Below are 23,701 nucleotides of genomic sequence, written 5' to 3' on the forward strand. Positions count from 1 at the left end.
CATGGTAAGTGGGGAGACTCATAGTTGTTATTGCACAAGAAGTTTACAATGACAGCCAGTTCATTCAAAAGGCAGTAATCCCATAACACCTTGTGTGATGGTTTCCTCTATCAGAACCCTTAGTTCTGATAGGTTGGCCTTCTGAACACTAGTTGTCACTGCTGTATACTCTCATGGATTTTCACTACCAGCGGCTCTCCATAATAGGACATACATCTTATTTATCAAATATCTTATTTATCAAACATATGCCATCGTTTATTTAAATTCTCTAAAGTGTAATTCTCTAAGTTAGCTTTTGTTAATGTGAACAGATAAATTTAGCAAGGACAGGGAGACTTACATTCCTAAGCCTGAACAAACCTTTAATAAGGAGAGACACTTTTTTTCTTTTATTAAATTTTCTATTCATTTTATATACCAACCACAGATTCCACTCTCCTCCCTCCTCCCACCCCTCAGTTTTACCCCCACCCCAACCCACCTCCCATTCCCAACTCCTCCAAGGCAAGATCTCCTGTGAGGAGTCAGCAGAGCCTGGTACATTCAGTTGAGGCAGGTCCAAGCCCCTCCTTCCTGCACCAAGGTTGCACACGGTGTCCTACCATAGGCACTGGGCTCCAAACAGCTGGCTCATGCATCAGGGATGGATCCTGATCCCACTGCCTGGGGGCCCCCTAAACAGTTCAAGCTAAAAAATGTCTCACCTATCCAGAGGGCCTAGTCCAGTACCATGGGGGCTCCACAGCTATTGGTCCACAGTTCATTCATTTCCACTAGTTTGGCTGGCTGTCTCTGTATATTTTCCCATCATGATCTTGATGTCCCTTGTTCACAGAATCCATCCTCTCAGGAGAGACACTTTTTAACTTATATCTGCATCTATTGCCATTTTTAAGGCCCTGTAGTTCTGATATTTGAGTACAATCAGATTGTAATCCTAAATGATTTATATAGAAATAACAATTTTGTAAGGTAATATAATACCTCTTTGGTTCTACATAAAGAAGCAGAACCATTTTAGTTAATAAATCTATTCATTGACAATATTGGATTGAGTTTCCTGGTATATCAATGGGCATTAGGTTGCCATTTGGTCCCCTATGCCAAGAGTTTACCTTTAACTTAGTCTTTTAGCTTCTTTTGGGAATGGAAAGCACAAGATGACATATTCTCTTCCATAACTGCTTCAGACTGAAACAGGGTGCAGATTGTCAGAGCCCAAGGAGACCAAGAGGCTGGTCAAAGGTAAGGGGGGACCTGGTTGATGCAGCTGGAAAAAAGGAGCATTCATATCTGCTGGCTTGACCGTATCAGCTTTCAGTAAGTCCATGTCTCACAGGTTGAAGTCAGTAACCAATGCCTGGATGTGTCAGTCAGCCAAAAAGGAGCATGCTGAAGCAGATATAGACTAGAGACAAAAGTTAAAATGTGTGGAATTATTTGGAACTTTTAGAACCATGGTTTTAGTAACTGGGAAAGTGAGACTGGGAGAGAGAAAGATAGCATCCTCAGGAATACACAAATGAAGAAAACTCATTATCTTGAATTCTTTTGATCTCTGTGAAGTGGATTTAAATTTTATGATTTCTTTCCATCCTTTGAATCTTATGTGAATTTTTATTTTATAAAAGAACATTAAAAGCAGGTAATGGGTACCTGTAAAAGAGCAGTAGACTCATTCCTATAAGTTTATGTTTGGAAAACAATCAAAGAAAACCCAAAATCCTGTGTTTGTGACCCAAAGTGCAATTTTAAAATTTGAAAATTTAAAATCTTAATATAACAATATTATTGAAGAGGAGAGTAATCTAAAGCATGTAAATCATTTCTTTATGTCAAGAGAACTAGTAGCTTTAAGAAAAATAAGGCTTGATTTTTTTTAATCCATAAAATGAGCTAGCAAGTTGGCCACATCACTAATGTTCAGCTCCACTGAATCCTAAGAGCCCAGGAGAGGAGAGGATAGGTCTGGGCCCGGCCTGTTAGGATTCTGTTGTACATGCACAGTTTGGTACTAACATCTTATGTCATCAGGGGGCACGGGTGACTGCATACCCACCATGTGGTCACGCAATCCCTGCCTTAAAAAGCCTGACAAGACCCCCCACACACACACTCTCTTTTCTGTGTTTCCTCTCTGTTCTCTCTCTCTCTCTCTCTCTCTCTCTCTCTCTCTCTCTCTCTCTCTCTCTCTCTCTCTCTCTCTCCTCCCATCATCTTCCTTTCTCTCCAGGCTTGGATTTTTTTCTTATAAAGTTCTTTCTAACTCTGGTAGTCGTGGCCGTGACCTGTGACTTTTCCACTGACAACCAGCGCCACTAACTAGGCTGTTTTACTCTCACCGCCCACATGAGCGCATGAGCTGCCAGGGAGGAATGAATGCCAGGCCAAGATTAGAGGCTCAAGTCCTCCACCCTGTAAAACAATGTACAGCATAAGGCAGACCTTTTCGGACTCCCCCCTCCCCTTACTGGCCACCTGCACAGAGTGCCAGGCATCCCACCCAATGCTTGAGCCACTGACAGAAAGTGGCTTTTTGCTGCCTTTAGTAAAGATGGGGTCATATGGCATGTCCCTCTTTGACCTTAGGCAAAATGGTGCTTGTCTGACCATGAAATCACCCTCTGGGACCTGAACACATGTTCACATGGTTTTGTTTTGTTTTTTGGTTTTTTTTTTGTTGTTGTTTTTGTTTGTTTTTGTTTTTTTTTCAAGACATATGGAACATATATGGGAGACACAAACTGAAGCATTCAAAAGTCAGCCAGAAACACATTCATGTGGCCACCTCAATCACACATTTCCATTCACACATATGAAATAAACTTTTTAACAGACTGATGAACAAAACTTCCCAGGAAACTGTCAGCTGGCCAACTTAAAAAAAAAAAAAAAAACAGAACAGAGGAAAGAATTCACAGGACTACAGGCATAGACAGGTTCAGTAAAGAAACCAAAAATAGCCATTCCATGTGTAAAAACAGAACAAGTTTATACCAAGCTGTTAAGGCTGTCTCCTGGGAAGGCAAGGAAATGGGAAAGGAAAGATCCCAAGAACAAGAGAAAATGATGAGTTTGGGTGTTACCCATGAACAGGGACTGGGGGAGCCTAGGGGCTAGCATTGTTCTTGACAAGTTCTAAGGCATCACAGCTATATGTTAATGGAAGGATCACTGTTTCCTTTTGCCAGAGATAAGGAGGGTGACTCCTTTTTTAGCAAGCAAGAACATTCTCCAAGCTCTCAGGGAAGCTTTATCTAAATGCCGGATCTTGGGGAAAGGACTTTGTAGTTTTATCTATGTTAAGTATGAGCCTTAAAAAATCAACAGTCTCTCAATTGAAGCTCCTTTTAATATCAATATAAAACATTTACATGACTCAGTTTGTGAAAAGAGCTTAAGCTTAACAAATTTAGCAAAGACAAAGAGGCTAGACATACATTCTTAAGCCTGAATAGACATTGAGTAAGGAGAAACATTCTCTGAACCACTGGTTTTCAACTTTCCTAATGCTTTGACCTTTCAATATAGTTCCCCAGGTTGTGGTGACTCCTCCAGTACAAAATTTTTCCCATTGCTATTTCAAAAATGCACTTTCATCATCATTGTAAATGTCAATGCAAGCATCTCATATTCAGGTGATCCTGGGCTACCTCTGTACAAAGGTTTTGTACCCTCCAAAGGGATGAGACTCATAGAGTCAGAAGCTGTTCCAAGCCCTTTGCCAGACTGCTTAGGTCATTGTCTTGCTGCATCACAAGAAATGAACATCCCAGTTTCTGGTCCTTATTTGGTACTTATGGCTATGACTCTAAATTTTAGCCTTTTATTTTAAGTTCAAATATTAACAACGTAGAACATTTTATAAACTTAAAATGTCTCATAGTGTTATAAATTTAAATATTTTTTAATGATTTTTTTAAGATTTATTATGTTTACAGTAGGGCACCAGATCACATTATAGATGGTTGTGAGCCACCATGTGGTTGCTGGGAATTGAACTCAGGACCTCTGAAAGAGCAATCAGTGCTCTTAACCTCTGAGCCATCTCTCCAGCCCCAATTTAAATATTTTAAAAACTGATCTTAAAAAGGTTTAAAGTCTCTCAAATGTTTTAAAAATAAAACACCATCTTTGATATTAATAGGGAGAAAACATGGCATAACCTCAATCTATATAAGGCAAACCAAGCTCCAATAGTGCAACAATCCAAAGTTCAATATCTGGGATTTATTTATAACCTCGTTGGTTCTTTTATTTAGAAGTTTTGAACTTTTCTGTGGCCCTACCCTTGGCAGCATATGCATAGCCTGCCTTCTAGATCTTAGCCTGCTCCATTTCATTGTGGCTGGTGCTTCTGGTGACTATCACCTGGCCCTGGTATTTCCAAAATAGTTAAGGTCCACCATTGCTACTGAACTCTCTATAGAAGTCTAGTCTTGCTATACATTTGCAGCCCTCAGCTGTTCCCTATAATTCCTTCATGTCTTTAAAACTCTTATCACCTGGGTCACTCTTAAATTACAAAGTTTAGCTGCTAGAGCAAAGTACATTCTTGTTTATAAAAGCATTGAGGTGTAGCTCTAATATTTTACTCATCAAATACCTTATTTATCAAACACATGTTACCATCTATTAAAATTCTCTAAAGATTGGTGTTGACCACTTGGCTAAGACATAAATATTTAGGTGTAAATCTCTAAGTTGGCTTTTGTTAATCTGATAGATCTTTATAATCTTAAAGTTTTACCAACATTCAAAAGTTCATACCAATCTGACACATTTGAGACTTGTTGCTCCCTTCGTCGAAAAGGATAGATAATGAACAGAGAGGTAAATGTACTCTTTCACCTTAATAAAAGATGGATGCCAGTCATGTGGCTGCCTACATCATGATGAGGTCACCAGCCAAGATGAAGGAAAGCCACAAGGCTGCTGTTTAAAATATGTTTTTCTAAACAATAATTACACTCACACATAAACACAGTTGGATGCAAGTCACATATGTGTCCACATATCCACACACATGTCCATTTTTAATATAAATATTTTGCAGTAAAGAATCATCAGCTTTTTTTTTTAATATGAAGAAAAACAATCAGAAATAACCTACAATGGTAAAATTCCAAAGTCAGTATTTGCAGGTATGAGAAACCACAACAAACATAGTTCACGTCACCTCTGGCCTTCTACAACATTCTATATATATCTTCAGTCCATTCATTTGGTTCCTCAGACACTTTTACTTCAGTTAAATTCCTTTTTCCCTTTCCTTTTCTTTATTATTCTAGTCTCTTGCCTTTTCTCTTGCTTTCCAGACAACACAGAAACTTGTACCAAAGACTTTCTTGTGGTTCTGTTTACTAGTCTAGAATATATTGTATGGCTACAATATTTAAAGCATACATATGCCATAACAACAATAACTCTAAATTTGTATCAACACTGTACCTAAGTGAAGCATCTGAAACTAGCAGTAGGGTTTTTCTTTTTCTTTTTTTTTTAACCAGTAATATTTTATAACCAATCCCTCTAAATTAGGAAAATTATTTATAATCTATTGGATTTGAATGATTAAATCACCACAGGCTACAGCATTACAACACAGTTGTCATAGAACCATAAGCAGTGACTCTCTGCCATGGAGCCAAACCATACATGGTCTGATTTGGGAGGTAGCCCCCATGACAGGTCATGGGAGCCCCATCACCAGCATGGGAGGGGATAGCAAACAACATGATGACAAAAGATTATTATTAACCTCATATTCTCAAATGCATGAGAGCCATAGACTGGAAGTGAATCCCTGGCCTGGCCCACCCCTCAAGGGGAGGATCACTGTAGGCCATTCCATGGCAATGAGGCCTGAGGAACAGTTTTCCATCAGCACCAAGCCCCATGAAATGCACCAGGTCAGGCACACTCTGAGCTCTGCAAGGGTCCCACCTGCTCCCTGTCCATCCCACTGCTCCCTGCACAAGGGCTTGGCCCCAAATCTATCAATGAAGGCATCTCTGGTTACGATATCTGGAGTCACTCTCAGTTTCCAGTGGTCAACACTTGCTTTTGGAGACACAGAGTTTCTTAGAAGAACATACAGTGTGGTCACAATTGTCACAACAACTGCAAGTATATTCTCACTGATGAGTACTTACTAAAGATTTCATTGGGTTCAGAGAATTCCTAGAGTTAAATTAAAAACTGTAAACAGATTTGTAACTAGAAAGCACTGCATAAAACTGTTCATTTGGCAACTTATGTGATTTTAATAACTGTTTGGGTAGACAATGGCATTGTCTTCACTGCTTAGATAGAACTGAGGGAAAGCTTAGGAAATGAAGCCCCAGGTTCCTAAAGTGTTGTAGCAGTGAGAACATTTAAGAAATGTGAACATCACCGGGTGGTGGTGGTGGTGGTGGTGGTGGTGGTGGTGGTGGTGGTGCACACCTTTAATCCCAGCACTCGGGAGGAAGAGACAGGCAGATCTCTGTGAGTTCAAGGCCAGCCTGGGCTACAGAGTGAGTTCCAGGAAAGGCACAAAGCTACACAGAGAAACCTTGTCTCAAAAAAAAGTGAACATCCATGGGCTGTTTACACATTCATATAAATTTGTGCTCCACAAGGCTATGTCAGCCACATTTTCAAGCATGCAGTTGATGTTGAGTTTCTTTTCATAACTGGAAATGGCATACAAAGATTCTGGCATCATATTCAAATGCCATGCTCCAATTATAGTCCAGTCAAACAAAACTGCCTATGGTCAAGTTGGGTTGATAAGGACAGAACAGACTCAATCATTTTGGCATCAAAATGTTTCTGAGGGACCACACTCTACTATCTCTCAAGTGAAATATTGAACTATATTACACTGACCCTCACTTATTGGGTAGGAAAATAATATTCAATATAACAATGTGACATGAAAATTAACAGATTAAGGAATAGTTGTACTGATGACTTTCCCTTGTACATGTGAGAGTTGTAGATGAATTTCTAAATAGTCTTATTAAATAAGAAACACAGAGCAAAAATACAGAGGTAATAGCCAAAAAGATCAGAGCAATAGCCATGACTAGCCTTAGCTTACCACCATGCAGTAGCTTCCACAAAAAGAGCTTCTTCTTGTCTAACCTGTGTTTTTATTGCCTTCCTGTTATGCCTTCTTATTGGCTCTAAGCCCAGTCACATGACTTCCTCATCACTGCCTGTCTATACAGATTTCCAGGTCTCTATGGTTGTAATTGGATTAAAGGTTCATGTCGCCATGCTTGGCTGTGTCTTTGACCACACAGAGACTCTGCCTGCCACGTGATTGGATTAAGGGTGTGTGCTACCACTGCCTGACTTAGGTTTTATGGCTATTTGACCTCTGATCTCCAGGCAACTTTATTTATTAACATATAAATAAAATATCACATTTCAGAGAGCCTTAGTTCCATCTGCACAGTGAATAAAATATTGTGTGTTCGCAGAAGAGGAAGATCATTGAAGCTTCCTTTCCATCCAGCCTAGAACATTCAGAGAGTTAGAGATATCTAAAAAAAAAATACAAATAATAATAAAAGTCTGAGGAAAGACAGCTGAGATTCCCTCTGACTCCACACAGAGAGAATCACTGCACACACACAAAGAACATACACTAATGCACATAAACAGATACACACTCATAAACAAAAACACATACAAGCATACACATGTGATCAGGCAATCACAACACATAAACATTCATACACTTGCACACAAAAATACTCTGCATCTCATATATACACTCCTGCCCCCAACACAGACTCTCCTATACTCTCTTTCTCTCACACCAACTCACAATATAATAGAAACTTACCCTGATGAGGAAGCATTCACATATTTGAGCTCATGGGAGTCATTCTTATTCAAACTGCCACACACTGTAAGTAGAAATATTTACATAAAACAGATACTAGTTAAGACAAATAAAGAAAAAGAGAATAGTTCTCACCAAGCTACCAGTGGAGTTAAAATATTTCTCTAGATACATACTTTGAGGGACTTTAAGATAATTCCTAGTCCTCTAATGGCTGTGAGGATGTATCTATAGCTGTAAAGAGGTTGCTTTCAATGACACCTCAAAGAAGAGAAGTTGGGGTGGGATGGGCATGAACATAGCAGAGCTAACTACTGGCTGTGGCTTCCATTGACTGCTCAGCTGGAGAAAGCTCAGTATCTCTACCCAGGTCCTAAACCTGGATCCTGGCAGCATAAGTGAGTGCAAATCACTCAGATCATGTCACAGTCACAAAGGAAATGTGGTCAGTTATTGGTAATATCTCCTTCTGAATGGGGCATTCTAAACATCATGGATTTCTACACAGCATGTACTTTGATATGTCATTATCTTCCTTCTGTTTTGTTACAAATTGCTTGTGTTTATCACTTACATGTCTAGTTTATTTATATAATGTCTTATAGGTACTATGCATGAGTATTAAAAAATCATAGTATATACAATGTATATACTGTATCCTTGGCTTCATTCATCTATTGTGATTTGTGGATATATTCCTCCTGGAAGATGAGGGTCTACTAAATTTTTCCACACTGTAAACCAATCACAAATTCCATCACTTTGAGATCAGATTTACTACTTCTCTTATTTTTTGCTTATTTTTTTTTAAAAAAAATAGGTATTTTCTTATCAATTAAAAGAGATTCTATTTTTAAAAATTATATTCTACACATAATACAATTGTATACATAGTTTTTTTTTTTTTTTTTTTTCGAGACATTTTCTGTTAGCTTTGGTTTCTGAACTCACTTGTAGACAGCTGCTCAACTCACAGAATCCCTGCTCTGCTCCATGCTGATTAAAGCATGCACACTGCGCTGATACATAGTTTATATTCAACACTGAATTTTTTTTACTATCCCATCTTCATATCCTTGAGATGTTATAGCTTAACAGAATTTTATTTCAAGAACCAAACCATTTCTCTTGTCAGTATTACAACTCTATGATAATTAAAATCTCTTGCATTGTGATATAAATTAAATGACCTTTCAAGAAGAGACTCAATCTAAAGACATACAGTGACTATAATCTAGATAGAATTAAGTCCAAATATCTACAAGACTGGAGTATTATCAAGCCATCTTATTTAGAATTACAGCTGCAAGTATTTTTGAATTTGTTGAACAGTTGATAATATTCTGTAAACCTTTAACACAACTTTACTGGAAGTATAAAGGGTTTTTTCTGTTTGTTTGTTTTTTGTTGTTGTTTTTTTAAAAGAAACAGAGATGTTGACTCTTAGTAGAAGAGCTCACAGCAAAAGTACTCTGATAAGAACTGTTCCTTTTCCCCACCATTCCCCATCCTGGTAGTGTGAAATGGGAAAATAGACACATGCAGTCGAAGATACCTTCCATTGAAGTTCCTGAAGAAAACAATCTTAGAGGAAAACTGTCATAATTTTTGCCTTAGGGAGAGATGTGAACTTTTTTTTCTTTCGTCATAAAACTGTAACTCCAGAGACTGACATAGATAATGTCTTCCAAATATCCAAAAATACAAGCAAGTAAGTAGACAGGAGTACCTGTGTATAAGTAACAACATGCCTGATAGTGTTAAGTCAATTTATGAGTATCAGCTTGTATTATCATACAACACTCTGCTTCTAGCAAAGGTCTCTGATGCATATTGTACACCATCTCTCACTTTCTAGAAATTCACATTCAGTGACTTGAGTTCTAACTCATTCAATTTGCTTCAAGCAACAGTACTTATGATTTCTATGAATGGAGAATAGTTTATCCAGGATAGGTCAATAAGTTTTGCTCTCTTTTGATATGATTTCATAGGTACCAGTATAAACAAGATGAAGCTCAAACACATATTACAGCTTCCCTTAAAGTGACAAGTGGATTCTTCATTAATTAGTAGAAGAATGAATAAATAATTAGATAATGTACATAAAAGCTATAAAATCTTTTAACGTATGAAAATATTATGTGGTATTTCAATTCTGCAAGCAGGAAAAGATCAATTTAAACACAATGGAGTTATGACTCATAATAAAAGGGCCTAATGTGGGAAAGCACATAGAAATGATGGCTGTGATGTTCATTAGCCACCATCCACTATTATATACGAGAGCATTCCAACCCTGTAAGATGGAGGAGACAGTGTAAAAGCCTAGAAAAGTGAACACCAGGACCAGGATGCTCTGGGTGGCTCTGGATTCAGGAGATGCACTGGTGAAAACATGAGCGCTATGGATGTGTTGAACCCGTTGTTTGTGCCTGTAGAGAATGACAACCATGGATCCCCCAGTCCAGGAAATGATTACAGAAAGCAAAACTTCAGGAAATACAAAGAAAGTTGTATACAATGAGCCCATGACTTCATTATAACCTACAGTGGAGCAATATTTCAATCTCTTTTATGTGTCAGGTTCTTGCTGTTCCCTTTGATATATAGATACAAAGGGAAAATCATATTTATTATCATGTACAGGATCCAGCAGATGGAAATGGAGAGTCCAATGTACTTTGGAGCTTTGATTTTCAGATCCTTCCAACATGAGTCACTTGGACTGATAGTGATGGCCTGATAGACACTCAAGAAACCGATGGTGCCAATAGACATGCTTCTGCCAAGTCTTTGAATGTACAAAAGAAGGTTGCAGCCAAAATCACTGATAAACCATTTCATCCCAAAAGCCTGCATTGTCTCTAGCACACCTTTAGAAACAATGATCAAGGAGTTGGCTGTGAAGAGGTGTGTGAGAATCAAATCCTTGGTCTTTAACTTCTGATCAATGTAGTAATGGACGAGATAGTAGGAAAGAAGAGAGAAATTTCCCAGAATTCCAACTATGCCTTGAAGTAAGAAAACTATTCCTATTGCCAAATTCTTTAGGTCCATTCTGTCACTTAGCACTTTTTAGTTGTATAAATTGTTATAAAAATTATTTGGTTAAGCAAAATGATGAATTGAAATTTCTATGGCTATGATGTAAGTGTGGCAGAATCATTTGTGCTTAAGATTGCAAAGCCAGTACATGCACCACATCAAGTCACTGCCTCAAATGAAATTTATTTTGGCAATAATAATAACTCTTTGTAGGACTCCTGAAGTACTCAAGTGTATACACTCAGTTATTGAATAAACAGGTTAAGAATGTTAGAGCTTTCATTGGATCTAATGTATGGATCTTGATGTCATAGCACAAATATAAAGTAGGAAACAGCAGCTGTTTGTAAGAATTGCAATAAGAAAGCATCTTACAGAATAGAAACAGTGATTACATTGTAGCTAATATTTTGGAAACTGGAATGTAAATTTACATGTCAAACTGCGGCTTTGCCTTCAAAATTCACAATTCATGCATACAATTTAACATCTAACTTTAGATTCCACCATACTATCTTTAAGAGTGCTCAGCCTCAACTTATACTCACATGGTACTGTCTCTGCAGCACTGTAAATGAAAGATCAAGGAATTCATTGATCTCATACATAGTAAAACAGCAATATAATAAGAAAAATAGGAGTTTTTACATGATGAGCCCAAAAAGCATAACACAGGTCAGCAGTTATCCAGTCTCTAACAGGCTAACACAGATAAGAACTCATCTTCCTCAAACCCCACCTCACTCAGTAATACAGCAGAACACTATTATCAATGACACAGTGTAGGATTGTACAAGGGTAAATGGCAATTTTAGATTTTTATTCTTTGGTGGTAGATTTTAATAAGGGTCTCATGCTGAAATGTATGCTGGCCTGGAACTTTCAGTAAGTATCCATATAAGCCTCTGTATTTCTGGGTTTGTCATATCCCATGATTTTTTTTGAGTTATATTGAGTTTTATTTGTGACTTTCAATGATAGACATTTATATGTCGCATGCGATTTTTTGTTTGTTTTTGTTGTTGTTATAGCATCATCTATCACAAAAAATAATGGGAATTATTCAAAGGATTGTTGAGATGTGATTGACATGGAGTGGGAATGTCTACAGTACAATTATCATGTAACCACAGACACAGTCATGACATAACCATGAAAGATCCACGGATATACATGTGGTGTAAATTGTGAGTTCATTATGATGCTCATTGGAATGCCATACAGAGCCTTTGTTATACTTATTTTGTTGAGAGCACAAAGGCCCTTACACCCACAGATTTCTAGGGAAGTCAGGAATGCTACGTATGTAGGATTGTCTTTTTAATGGAAAAGATATAAAACCTGTTCTTCTATCCAGAAAGCTGGGGACGGAAGGTGATTAATTGCCTGGAGATCTATATTATCTGTTGAATCAAGCCATTTCAGTCTCTCAAAACCAAGACCAGAGATATCTAATAGTTTAAATGACACATTATCTATATAACCAGAGACACATTATCTATATAGCTATAGGCTCCCCCAAGTTCCCGCAACATAAACCAGGAGGTGGCTAATAGCCCAAAAGATCTCTTTGCTATCTGTATTAATGACACCCAACTAGATCCTTCCTTAGGACCTTGAGCTAATACAGACAGCATGTCTCCAGAACCCATTTTTTTGTAAGAAATGACATGTACCCTGAGTTGAGTTTCAATCCAATTATTCTTCTTTGTGCACCAGACACATATTTCCAAATCATATTGTGTTTAAATGCACTGATATCAGACTTCTAAAATTTTGATCCAGGTAGATGAAGTCAGTCTGAACAGAGATTTTTTTCTTACCTCCTTGTATATCACTGCCTCCTTGATACCTAAAGACACTCCTTCACTTATTAATGCTTTACAAAACTTTATGATGTTTGATAATGAAATCAAATAAGGAAGGATATTCACCAGAGTACAGCGTTGTACCAAGGATATTTAAAAACTCAGTATGTTTGGAAGCTTCTTAAGGTTTACCCACCTGGAGAACTTGTCTGGACACACTGACAACAGGATCGTGCAGACCTGTGAGGACAGAAATGAATGTTCACAGTCACTGAAAACTACTCCAGCATATGAGCAGGCAAGGGCTTGGAATCATCTTGAAATCAATGGTGAAGTTGAAAGAACCTTCCATTTGAGAGCTTGATAGAAGAACTGCAATCATTATTCTCTGTAGAGAAGGAAGAGATAATGGAAAGAGAGAGAAGGGTCTGGATCCCGTTGACACTATGAGACATGTGGACCATCCCTGGTTACAATATTGTATTCACTGCTTAGATAAGACCTGAGGGAAAGCTTAGGTAATGAAGCCCCAGGTTTCTAAAATGTTGTGGCAATGAGAACACTTAAGAAATGTGAACATCTATAGGCTGTTTACATATTCATATAAATTTGTGCTCTATAAGGCTATGTCAGTCATATTTTCAAGCATGCAGTTGATGTTCAGCTTCTTTTCATAATTGGAAATTGTATACAAAGATTCTGGTATCATATTATGTTGCCATGCTCCAATTATAGTCCAGTCAAAAGAAACTGCCCATGGTCAAGTTGGGTTAATGAGGACAGAACAGACTCAATAATCATTTTGGCATCAAACTTGTTTCTGAGGGACACACTCTACTATTTGTCAAGTGAAATATTGAACTATATTACACTGGCCCTCACTTATTGTACAAGAAAATAATATTCAATATAACAGTGTGACATGAAAATTAACAGGTTAAGTTGATTGCTCTGGTACTGTTGACTTTCCCTTGCATATGTAAGATCATTAGTTCCATCTGCACAATGATTTAAAAAAATTATGGTGGAACACAGCTATTATTCAAAGTCTGGGAAGGCAGAACAGGGAGATCCTTGAAGCTCCCTTTCTAGCCAGCCTAGAAAAATGAGAGAGTTAGCGATAACTCAAAAAATTCAAACAAATATGAAAATATAAATATGAGGAAATACAACTGAGATTCTTTCCCTACTTAACAAAGAGAGAACCACAAGACACACACACCTAGACACATTCTAATGCACATAAACAGATACACACTAATAAACACATATACATACAAACACACAAAGCATCGCATAATCACATACATGTAAACATTCATACACTTGCACACAAAAATACTCTGTTTCACATACATACTTTCATTCCCCCCAACACAGTCTCTCTCACACATACTCCCTTCATCTCACACTAACTCACAAATACAATGGGACCTCTCCTAAAATCACACATGTACCTTAAGAGAAACACACACACACAAAGAAGAATTTTAATTATACAGCTCACATTACAGGTTTATGTTTGCTAATTTCTTGATCAAGTCAAAAGATTGGTAACATATCAAGATTTTAGAAAGATACCAAACTAAAATATATTCAGGGAATATCATCTGTAGACTATGAAATGTCAAACATTGCAATAATTTAAGATAAAAGAAAATATAGGATGGAGGTATAGCTCTGTAGTGGCATCCTTGTCTACCAGAAACAAAGCTCTGGATTGCTTCAACATCCTGCATTGAAAATTCATCCTGATGTTGCAGTGAAAAGAGAATGTTACTAATCCAGAAGATGTAAAAGAAGATACATTTGTCCCCGATGAGGGATGTGCATAAGTCATAATTACAACATCACTTCCCAAACAATACTGTGTTTCCAAGTTCAAGAGAGAAAACAGTCTCATTGGTTATGACCACTGACACTGTGAGAAACAGACCTAGATGTAGAGCTGCCTAGAAACAAGTTTTACACCACAGGCATGTTCACACTCTCTAGATTCCAAGGATTAATGATTACTATTGTCCCAATGAAATTTATATTATTCAGATGAAGCTGTTATACCAGAATCTGATTGTCACACTGAATGATTAGTCTTTGACTCATGTGAATGATGTGAAAATATAAATTTTAGTGTCAATAAAAACAATCCTTTAACACCTTCAAAGTTAGATTTCTTCCTTATTTAGAATATTAAGTAATCACCTGATATTTTGTTGAATCATATTGGGTAAATGTTGGATTATTTTTGTATGGGGGGATATCTTATTTGTTTCTTACAGCTCATAAAATTTTCCCATCTCTTGAATGAAATTTCACCACATCTGTTTCTACCCCCAAAATCTATTTCCAGACATGCACACTTACCAGATCTGCCTACTTTGCTGGCTCTCCTTACTCTGCGGGATAACAAATGCTCAACTGAATCATCTATGCTGAATGGTCTGCTTTATGGGCAGCCCATGACATCCTGAAATTCTGTCCCGTGAGACAAGTAGACAATAAATCTCTGAGATAAAGGTCTGAGACTCTGTGACTTCAGATTCCTTCTAAACTGCAGTTTTCATTTCAACAACAGTGACAGTGATGGTTATTGCTTTGAGATAATTACTGAAGTGGATTAGTTTCTTCTGTGTCTCCAAAGAGGTAAAGTTTTTCATAGAAGTTCTTACATTCTCATGGCACCTGAAAGACAACAGGGACAGAGGATGTGAACCATGTCAAAGTTTCATGTGTAAGAATCTTGCCAAGAGGGGGCTGGAGAGATGGCTCAGAGGTTAAGAGCACTGCTTGTTCTACCAAAGGTCCTGAGTTCAATTCCCAGCAACCACATGGTGGCTCACAGCCATCTGTAATGAGAAGTGGTGCTCTCTTCTGGCCATATGTGCAGGCAGAACACTGTATCCATCATAAATAAATAAATCTTGTGTGTTTCATTGGACTAGAGCTTTCTCTTGAATTTTCTAAACAAAAGGAAATGGATAACTAATTATCAGATCCAAATTTGCCTGATTTTACAGCATTCACTTGAACAGAGTTAGTAAGGAATTCAGAGACAGCAACTGAATTGTATGCAAAAAGAAAAACTCAATGTCATACTCTGCACCAGAAAACTTTACAATCTTTCTAAACTGAGTACAAATTAATTCAAAATTATGATTTGCAAATATACTAGGAAAAAATTCAAACATCACACAAACTCTGAATATAGTCCTATCCATCATAGAATTTATATGCAACTATTATTCACAAATAAATTCAGTTGTTTGTATTAAGTATTCTATAAGCTCAATAAGCTTTCGTTAAGTACTCTGTAAACACTGAGTGGGAACTAGAAGCATCCAGCATTATCTTTGCTAAAGAAAATGTAGAGCTTTAATTTTTTACAATTAGAGAAGAAACAGAAAAAATAGAGGCATAACATTTGCTGTCTTGCAGTAAGCACCTTTTTTGAGGGTTTTAGAACAATAGAGACATAGAGATTTACAATTCAAAGAAGACAACTCTAAGGCTGATCCACTTTTAAGCCTTCAGTTCCCAGAACTTGCTGAGTTATGATAATTAAATTCAATAAAGTACAAATGTATAAAACTGTTCTACTCTGGGTTTACTAGATGGGAAATGTTGTGGTTTGGATGAAAAGTATCACGCACAGCCTTCAGAATTTGAAAACTTGGTGTCCATTATTTTAGCAAGGATTAGTTGGTACAGCCTTGCTGGAGAAAGTGATTTACTTTGTAGGGATATGATATTAAAATCATTGCACATTTCCTGGAGTTGTTCTGCTTTCTATTGAGGATGAAGATTTGATCATCCAGCTTCCTGTTGATTCACTGTTCTTGTTGCCCTGACTGCTTTAAGTTTCTATACCTTCTCATCATGAAGAACAGTCAGTCCAGACTCTAAAGACCAAACAAACTCTCCCTTCTGTATGTGGTGTCAAGTCATGGTGTGCCATCATCACAAAAAAATGTAAGTAATACATAATTTTGTATCAAGGAGTGGAATTGTGCCATGAAGACTCTGTGGGGCTTTGGGGTCAATGTGAAAGAGTTTGGAAATTTGAATTGAAATAAACAACTGAATGTTACCAGAAGAGCATAATGAAACATTTAGCTGAAGCCTAGAAAACATTAATGATGAGAGTACTGTGGACTGTGGAGGCTAGCTCAATAGGTCTCAGAATGAATCAACAGCTTTAGAAGCAATTGTGGTAAAATCCATTTTGTGATATTTTGTCAAAGAATACATCTGTTTTCTGACTAAATCCTGAGAATTTACATTAAGCAGAATTTAGGAGTGATTAAATTATTTCCTTGGCCAATAATATATAAGGCAGCACAACAGTGACTCTGTGGAACGGTTATTACTGATAACTCTTATGAAGTTGTACTGTGGGAAAAAAGCAAGTATGGAAGAAAGATACAGGTTGGAAAGAAAATGCACTGGAGAGCTTAATGCTACAGCCAAGGCATGGCATAGACTGAAAGAGATGCTGAAATTGATGAGATTAGTGCCATTAAAGAAAAACACCCTGACCCTTGCTGGAATCACAAGTAGAGTGTTAACAAAGCAAAATCCTACCCAAGTTAGATTTCATGGAGTGAACTGACAAAGCCTGAGTGGCTCCTTGCTCCTCAAAACAATTGCCTGGACTTATCAAAGATGGATATAGATGTCTATCTTGGCCTTATCTTTCATGTGATACTATCATTAAAGGCATGAGAAACTCAAGGTTTGTACTTTCTGCAAATTTTAGGATTCCACTGAGGACAAGTGGTATGTAGGAGGGAGTCCCGTGGAGGCCATGGAAAGCCAGTGCCTGAAGTTGTAAAAGTGGAGGCCGGCTAAATTGCAGTAGAAAGCACATAAGTTGGATATGCCAGAGTGTTGATATACTGAGTAAAAAGAGTTTCATACAGGGGGTAGAACTAACCTTAGAGAGAGATGTATGCTATGGGCAAAAAATTTAGATGAGTTTAGGGATTTTGGACCTACACTGCCCTACTCAGTTTCTGTCTTACTTTGAACCCATATTTGCTCACTATGTATGTACACATTCCTTGTGCTTATAATTGAAATGCAAATTCTCTACCAGTCTGTGTTGGAATTATAAATATGAACCTTGACATTGCAGTGGATTACATTTAAGAGTTTACTTTTAGTCTCAAAAGAAACTTTAGGTGTTGTGCTTTTGATCTGTGTTATGGCTTTTAAGCTTGTATGAATACATTTTGTTTTGTAAGATGATCATGAGCCAGTGGGAGACAAGAGGACAAATCTACCTGGATGAGAAATGTGTCAGCTTGTAAACATGTGGTTTTTAGGAGGTGGTGTTCTATCTGGATGTTAAGAAATATCTGAAGGATGGAGACTCAATAGACAGACTACACTAATAGGAGAAAGTTTTGAGCATTTATATCCCACTTTTACCCCCTCCCTTTGATTCCTGTGTGCATATAACTAATCTCCTCCCTTCCCATTCTGGTGACAAGCAGCCATCATTCCCCTCCTTCATGCATGCTCCTTCTAGAAGCATCAGATTCAATATACTATTTTTTTTATTTAAGGGGGCTTAGTCATGTCATTTTATAACAAAAACAGAAAGTAATTATCACACACACCTATGCTCTCCTTTCCACATCAATTTATTTTACTGTAATTGCTTGTCCTCAATCCCTATTTCACTCATCTTAACACTAGATCCATTGTGGTTACTCATATGGTTTGAATGACATTTACTCTCACACAAACACACAACACACTTGGTGACTAAATCCATGAAACTAACCTGATGGCACTTTTTATGGAATTTTTAGAATTCCATAAAAATGGAATGGAAGAAGAGGGTAATTCTTGAACATGTCTGTTGGGCACAACCTTTGTCTCTTAACTTCTGGCAGATAAAAAGAGATCTTCCAGTGTTCCTAGATCATGACTTTGGATGTCATCTGTCTCTTCTTTACCTGTCTCAGCTGTGTTGCTCTATCTCATAACTTTCTCCCTTGTGTCTATTACTATAGTTGGAAGCTTCACATTCGTGTGTGCTATACAGGCAATCCACTCTGCATGTCACAGACAAAAAGAGCAAAACAAGTAAGAAGAGAATATTGGAGGTCAAGCTTTACTCGAAAAAAATGTAACAACCTGAGATGAGTGAGAACAGGAGATAAAGCTTACTAATGTAAGCTTCCATATTTAAAAAAAGAACATTGTTAAGGGCTGACATACATCAACATAAGAAAGATTACCTTCAATATACAGTGAGACATGTGCATGACACCTGATTCAACTAATATTAAACCTTTGTGACTCAGTTACAAAACTCACATGAGAACTAATCACAAGTCTTCAGTGGGTACACACTACTATCAGTCATTAAGAATTGTGGCATAAATGATAATAACAGGTTCTTTTCTGTCTCTCTTAACACTTATAAGGCAACTATGATAAAGGTCAAACAGCCAATGCTCAATGGTTACTGAGAACTTTTGGCTACAGACTAGAACAGCTGCAAACAGAGGGGGGCTTCCTAAAGGAGAATGTTGTGGCTTCCCAGGATCCATGATGACATTGTCATTTGAAGTTGGGAGTTAGGATTCACAAGGTACCTGTGAAATTCTCAAAGTTTTCAGGAAGTCATGATGAAGATCCTTCATGCATGTGAGAACACTGTTTGGTCTACAGTTCCTCAGGATAGTGGAGTGAAGGCAGGTTTAACAGATGTTAATCAAAGGGTAATTATTCAGTAAATTAATTTAAAGGAAACTAAACACTAAAGACTGTTTACTATGAAGGTCTCTCAATAACATAAAGTTTTGAAACAATAATTAACAGTGTTCATCTTCTCATCAAGCATGCTGAAGAATGTCCACTGTCTGGGATCTGTTTCTTCTGTACAATTTTTTCTGAATACAGTGTATATGGGTACATTATCCCTTTTGTTTGTGTATTTCCTACACTTAGTTCCTTAATATATTTGGTACTATTGCTCTTCTTCTTGGTCACATTATTCCTTTGTCCCTTTAAGTATATGAGATCTGGGACAGGTGGAAACCAGCTACAGACCAGTGCCCTGAGGACTGGGCAGGGACAGGCCTCTAAAATGAACAGGTATGTGGTAGAGAAATGGGAGAGAATGAGAAGTGGAATAGTCTATGTGCTGTAGAGAGAATCAGTACTGAAGACAGAGGTGAGGAACAGCCTGATAGGAATGCCTAGCCTCCACCTGGGACCATCTGATGACAGGGCCTGTGCTGCCCACCAGGATCATGGTGATAGCTGGGGCCAAATTGCAGCTGAGGGCTGTGAGGGGGCTCATGATTCTACTGCAACTGGGGTCTGTGGTGATTTCTGCAGCCTGTTTTTCCACCTAACCATGAGAGAGCTTGCTTCAGGGGCCTTGGAAAAAGAGAGCTGATCCCATCCCTCACAGCCAGACTCAAAGGAGAGCTCCTTCCACACTGATAACAGGCTCCTATCCTCCATGGTCCTGTAAGAAATTCTCTCCCTTTGCCAGCTGCTTCAACAAGAGAGCTGCCCGCACACATAGGATCATTGGCCCCCTCCCCTCACCATGTGCACAGGAGATCTGGCCCATATGGTGTAGGCATGGAAAAGCTGGCCCCACCCTCATCTGGTAGGTTGGTGCCAGGGGAGAGCCTTGCGGACTACCTCAGCTACCACCCAGGTCCATACCCAATGCCTGGAGTTGGTCTACCACAAGGTCTACTGCATCTGACCTGCTGGAGTGAGTGAAAGGACACATCCTGCAAAAGCATGGCTGTGAGTTCTCCATGACTAGGGACATCAGCAGGAAATCTTACGTAAGTTTTAGTGAGAGTCCAGTACTGGTGGAATACCAGAGTCAGAAGACTAAAACCAGCCTAAGAACTCATTGAAATGAGCATTTGCAAGTTAAGGTGTTTGAGTAAAAGTGTATACTTCATGACACACCACAGCCCTCAGGACTGATAAAGTAATTTTATATTATTTTGAGGGAGAGACTACAAATGTTTGGATATTGGGTGTGGATGGAATTGAGAAGGAGTAGAATTAGGGTGCATGATGTGAAATTCCCAAAGAATCAATGAAAAAAAGAAAAAAAAAGAATCTGAGATCTAACCCATTTACTTAGTGTCAATGAATACTATTTAAGACTTCTGCATATTAAAGATATGCTTACACAGGGTAGAACATCATGCTTCATTTATCCCATCATTGCTCCTATAAATACCAGATGAAAACCCAAACCCAGAGAGCGTACCTTAAAATCACAAGTGGCTTCCACCACAAAATTTAATAGTATTATCAACTCATTGAGATTTTATGCAAAGTACTTTTTATCATATTCAACATTTCTCCCCAAATTATCCCAAATCTATCCCTACTTGCCTAATCACAAAATTTAAAGTTATTTTATTTGTAAACATATCACATACAATTTGTATTCACCGAGTATTATTCAGCTTATTACATGTCTCTGGATGTGTTCAACCTATAGGGCAGCAACATTGTTGATGCAAATTGCTCATCTCCTTCTCCTAATGATTATCAACTGCCAGTTACACTTCATGTAGTGATTGAACTTAGTTTCTACCTGCTCCCTGCCCACACTGCTGGTATATTTTCTGGTTTGCTCAAGTCATGTGTATGCTGCCACATAATAACTGTGGGTTCAAATCTATAACTACAAAACACTTGAGTCATAAAATATAGAATCCAGCAGATACTGACTTGTATGGTTTGTCTCTACTGGTTAGCTTTCTTACAAGGTGCTATGCTTTCTACTGGAGAAAAACAGTAATCAATATCACCCAGCAATTAACTATGAGAGCTACAAAAAGATTTGCCTGGCAAGATAGGCTCCCTTATACAACAGTAGAATAAATATGGCAGAAGTAAACAATCACATTATGATAGGATATAAGGCCACTCAATGAGGAGTCTGTAACTACAATAGTTAATGTGGCTGAGAACATGTGGCTAGCCTGGCCATAGGCTATAATGAAAATATATTACTACTCTTCTGTGAAACGATCTTACTGTTAATACATACCATAAGTTATTAGACTGATATTCAGAAGGACATGAGTGTCTAAACTCTTCAATATAAAACATTAAAATGACACAATTTACATATTTATAAGATTATTTCATTTTTATACTCCTTATCCAGAAAAACCAAAATCTGGAAATAATGGAACTATGACTTATCACAAAGGGGCTTAAAGTAGGAAAAGAAATAGAAATGATGACTGTGATATTCATTAGCCACCAACTGGCATTATGAGAAAGAACAATGTAACCTTGTAAAATGGAGGAGAGGGTATTAAAAGCTAGAAAGGTGCAAACCAAGACAAGGATGGTCTGTGTAGCTCTAGATTCAGGGGAGATTCTGGGGGATATACGAGTGCTGAGGATGTGTTGAACCCTTTTCTTGTGTCCATAAAGTATGACAATCATGAAGATGCTGGAACATACAATGAGCATAGAAAATACAACTTCAGGGAATGCCCAAAATGCTGTGTACAGTGAATGTACTATTTTGTCATGACCTATAGAGAAGCAGAATTCAGAATCTCTCTTTTGTGTATTATTTTTGCTGTTTGTTTTGGCAGACATATATATGGGGAAAATCATATTTACTACCATATAGGGGATCCAGAAGATAAAAATGGATAGGCAAACATATTTCGGTATTTTGATTTTAAGATCTTTACAATAGGCATCACTAGGGCTGATAGTGATGGCCTGGAAGACACTCAAGAGGCAGGTGGTACTGATGGACATGCTCCTGCCAAGTCTAAAAGCATATAAAATAAGTTTGCATCCAACATCATTGAAGAACAATTTCTGCCCAAAAGTTCTCATTATCTGGGGCACTCCTGTAGAGAGAATGATCAAGGAGTTGGCTGTGAAGACATGTATAAGAATTAAGTCTACAGTCCTTAAGGTGTGTTCATTGTAGTAAATGAATAGATAGTAGATAAGAAAAGATATGTTTTCCAGTATTCCAAGTGCACTCTGTAGTGAGAGGACTATTGCTATTGCCAAGTTCCTGGAGTCTATTATATCATCCCACATATTTTCTTTTAATTGTGACAAAATTATGCCAAATCATGCAAATCATGAACTTTTTTCACCTGTTGTGCCTGTGGAAAACAATTACTTGAGTTCAAGATTGCAGAGTGCATAACTTAACAAGACTGTCTCAAAACAAATACTTTGCCATCAGCAATGACTTTGAGTGAAATTGTTCAAGTCTATAACTGCTCTTATTTATGAAATGAATTTCTAGTACACCTTTACATTTCCTAAAACCTTCAGCATTAAATATAAGACCATATTTCAATGAAGAAGCAATCACTGGTTGAGTTCAAGTGGAAAGAATTCTCACTTCTGCATTCCAGAATAAACTTTTTAAAACTTCATGTTGCTGGAAAAGAGACTTCCATCTGCAGCTTCATGGTGAAAACTTTCCATGTTGTCCTCATCCATACTTTAAGCTTAAAAATGTCATTTTACCTCAACAACAAAGTGAATATGTATATATTCTTATATGAGAAAGTGTTTACAATACATCATAAAACACTCTAATCAGGAGGTACAAACAATGAACTAGATAATGCTAAAGTAAGAGACACAGCACATCTGATTTCACACACGCATGATTGTGCACTGGGTCTGGGTGGAGAAAAGAGAAAAAAAGACATATATTCTGTTTGATTAACTCACAGGGAATGTACACACAACCACATTCAATGTGGAATAAACAGGGGAAGGATGTCCAGTGTTCTAATGAGATCCACTGCTGGCTATCTTAATGCAGTATCAAAAATATAAAGTAAAACTAGCATGAAACACCAGCAGCCCTTGGTAAGAATAGGGATAAGGTAAGTATGTCACACACTATCAATAGTATTGCCATTGACTCAAATATTTTTCTGAAGTAGATGTGCATATACTTGTTCACAATCTCATCTCTGTAGAAATGTCTTCAAAG

At 37.6% G+C, this 23,701-nt stretch overlaps 1 protein-coding gene and 1 pseudogene across 1 annotated transcript; both read right to left on the bottom strand.

The window, feature by feature from the left end:
• Window positions 1-9,995: 9,995 nt before the first annotated feature.
• On the bottom strand, window positions 9,996-10,903 carry LOC114686100 (annotated as a pseudogene).
• Window positions 10,904-21,846: 10,943 nt separating this feature from the next.
• Window positions 21,847-22,782, bottom strand: LOC114686102 (vomeronasal type-1 receptor 4-like). The gene has a single exon (XM_028860732.1). The coding sequence runs from the start codon at window positions 22,780-22,782 to the stop codon at window positions 21,847-21,849; it is 936 nt and encodes a 311-aa protein (XP_028716565.1).
• Window positions 22,783-23,701: the final 919 nt, after the last annotated feature.

The sequence above is a fragment of the Peromyscus leucopus genome, chromosome 1, assembly GCF_004664715.2.
Source record: "Peromyscus leucopus breed LL Stock chromosome 1, UCI_PerLeu_2.1, whole genome shotgun sequence".
NCBI classification, from domain to species: Eukaryota; Metazoa; Chordata; class Mammalia; order Rodentia; family Cricetidae; genus Peromyscus; species Peromyscus leucopus.

Coding starts and splice junctions, on each gene's coding strand:
- LOC114686102 (XM_028860732.1), bottom strand. CDS start 22,782: ATGTGGGATGATATAATAGACTCCAGGAACTTGGCAATAGCAATAGTC.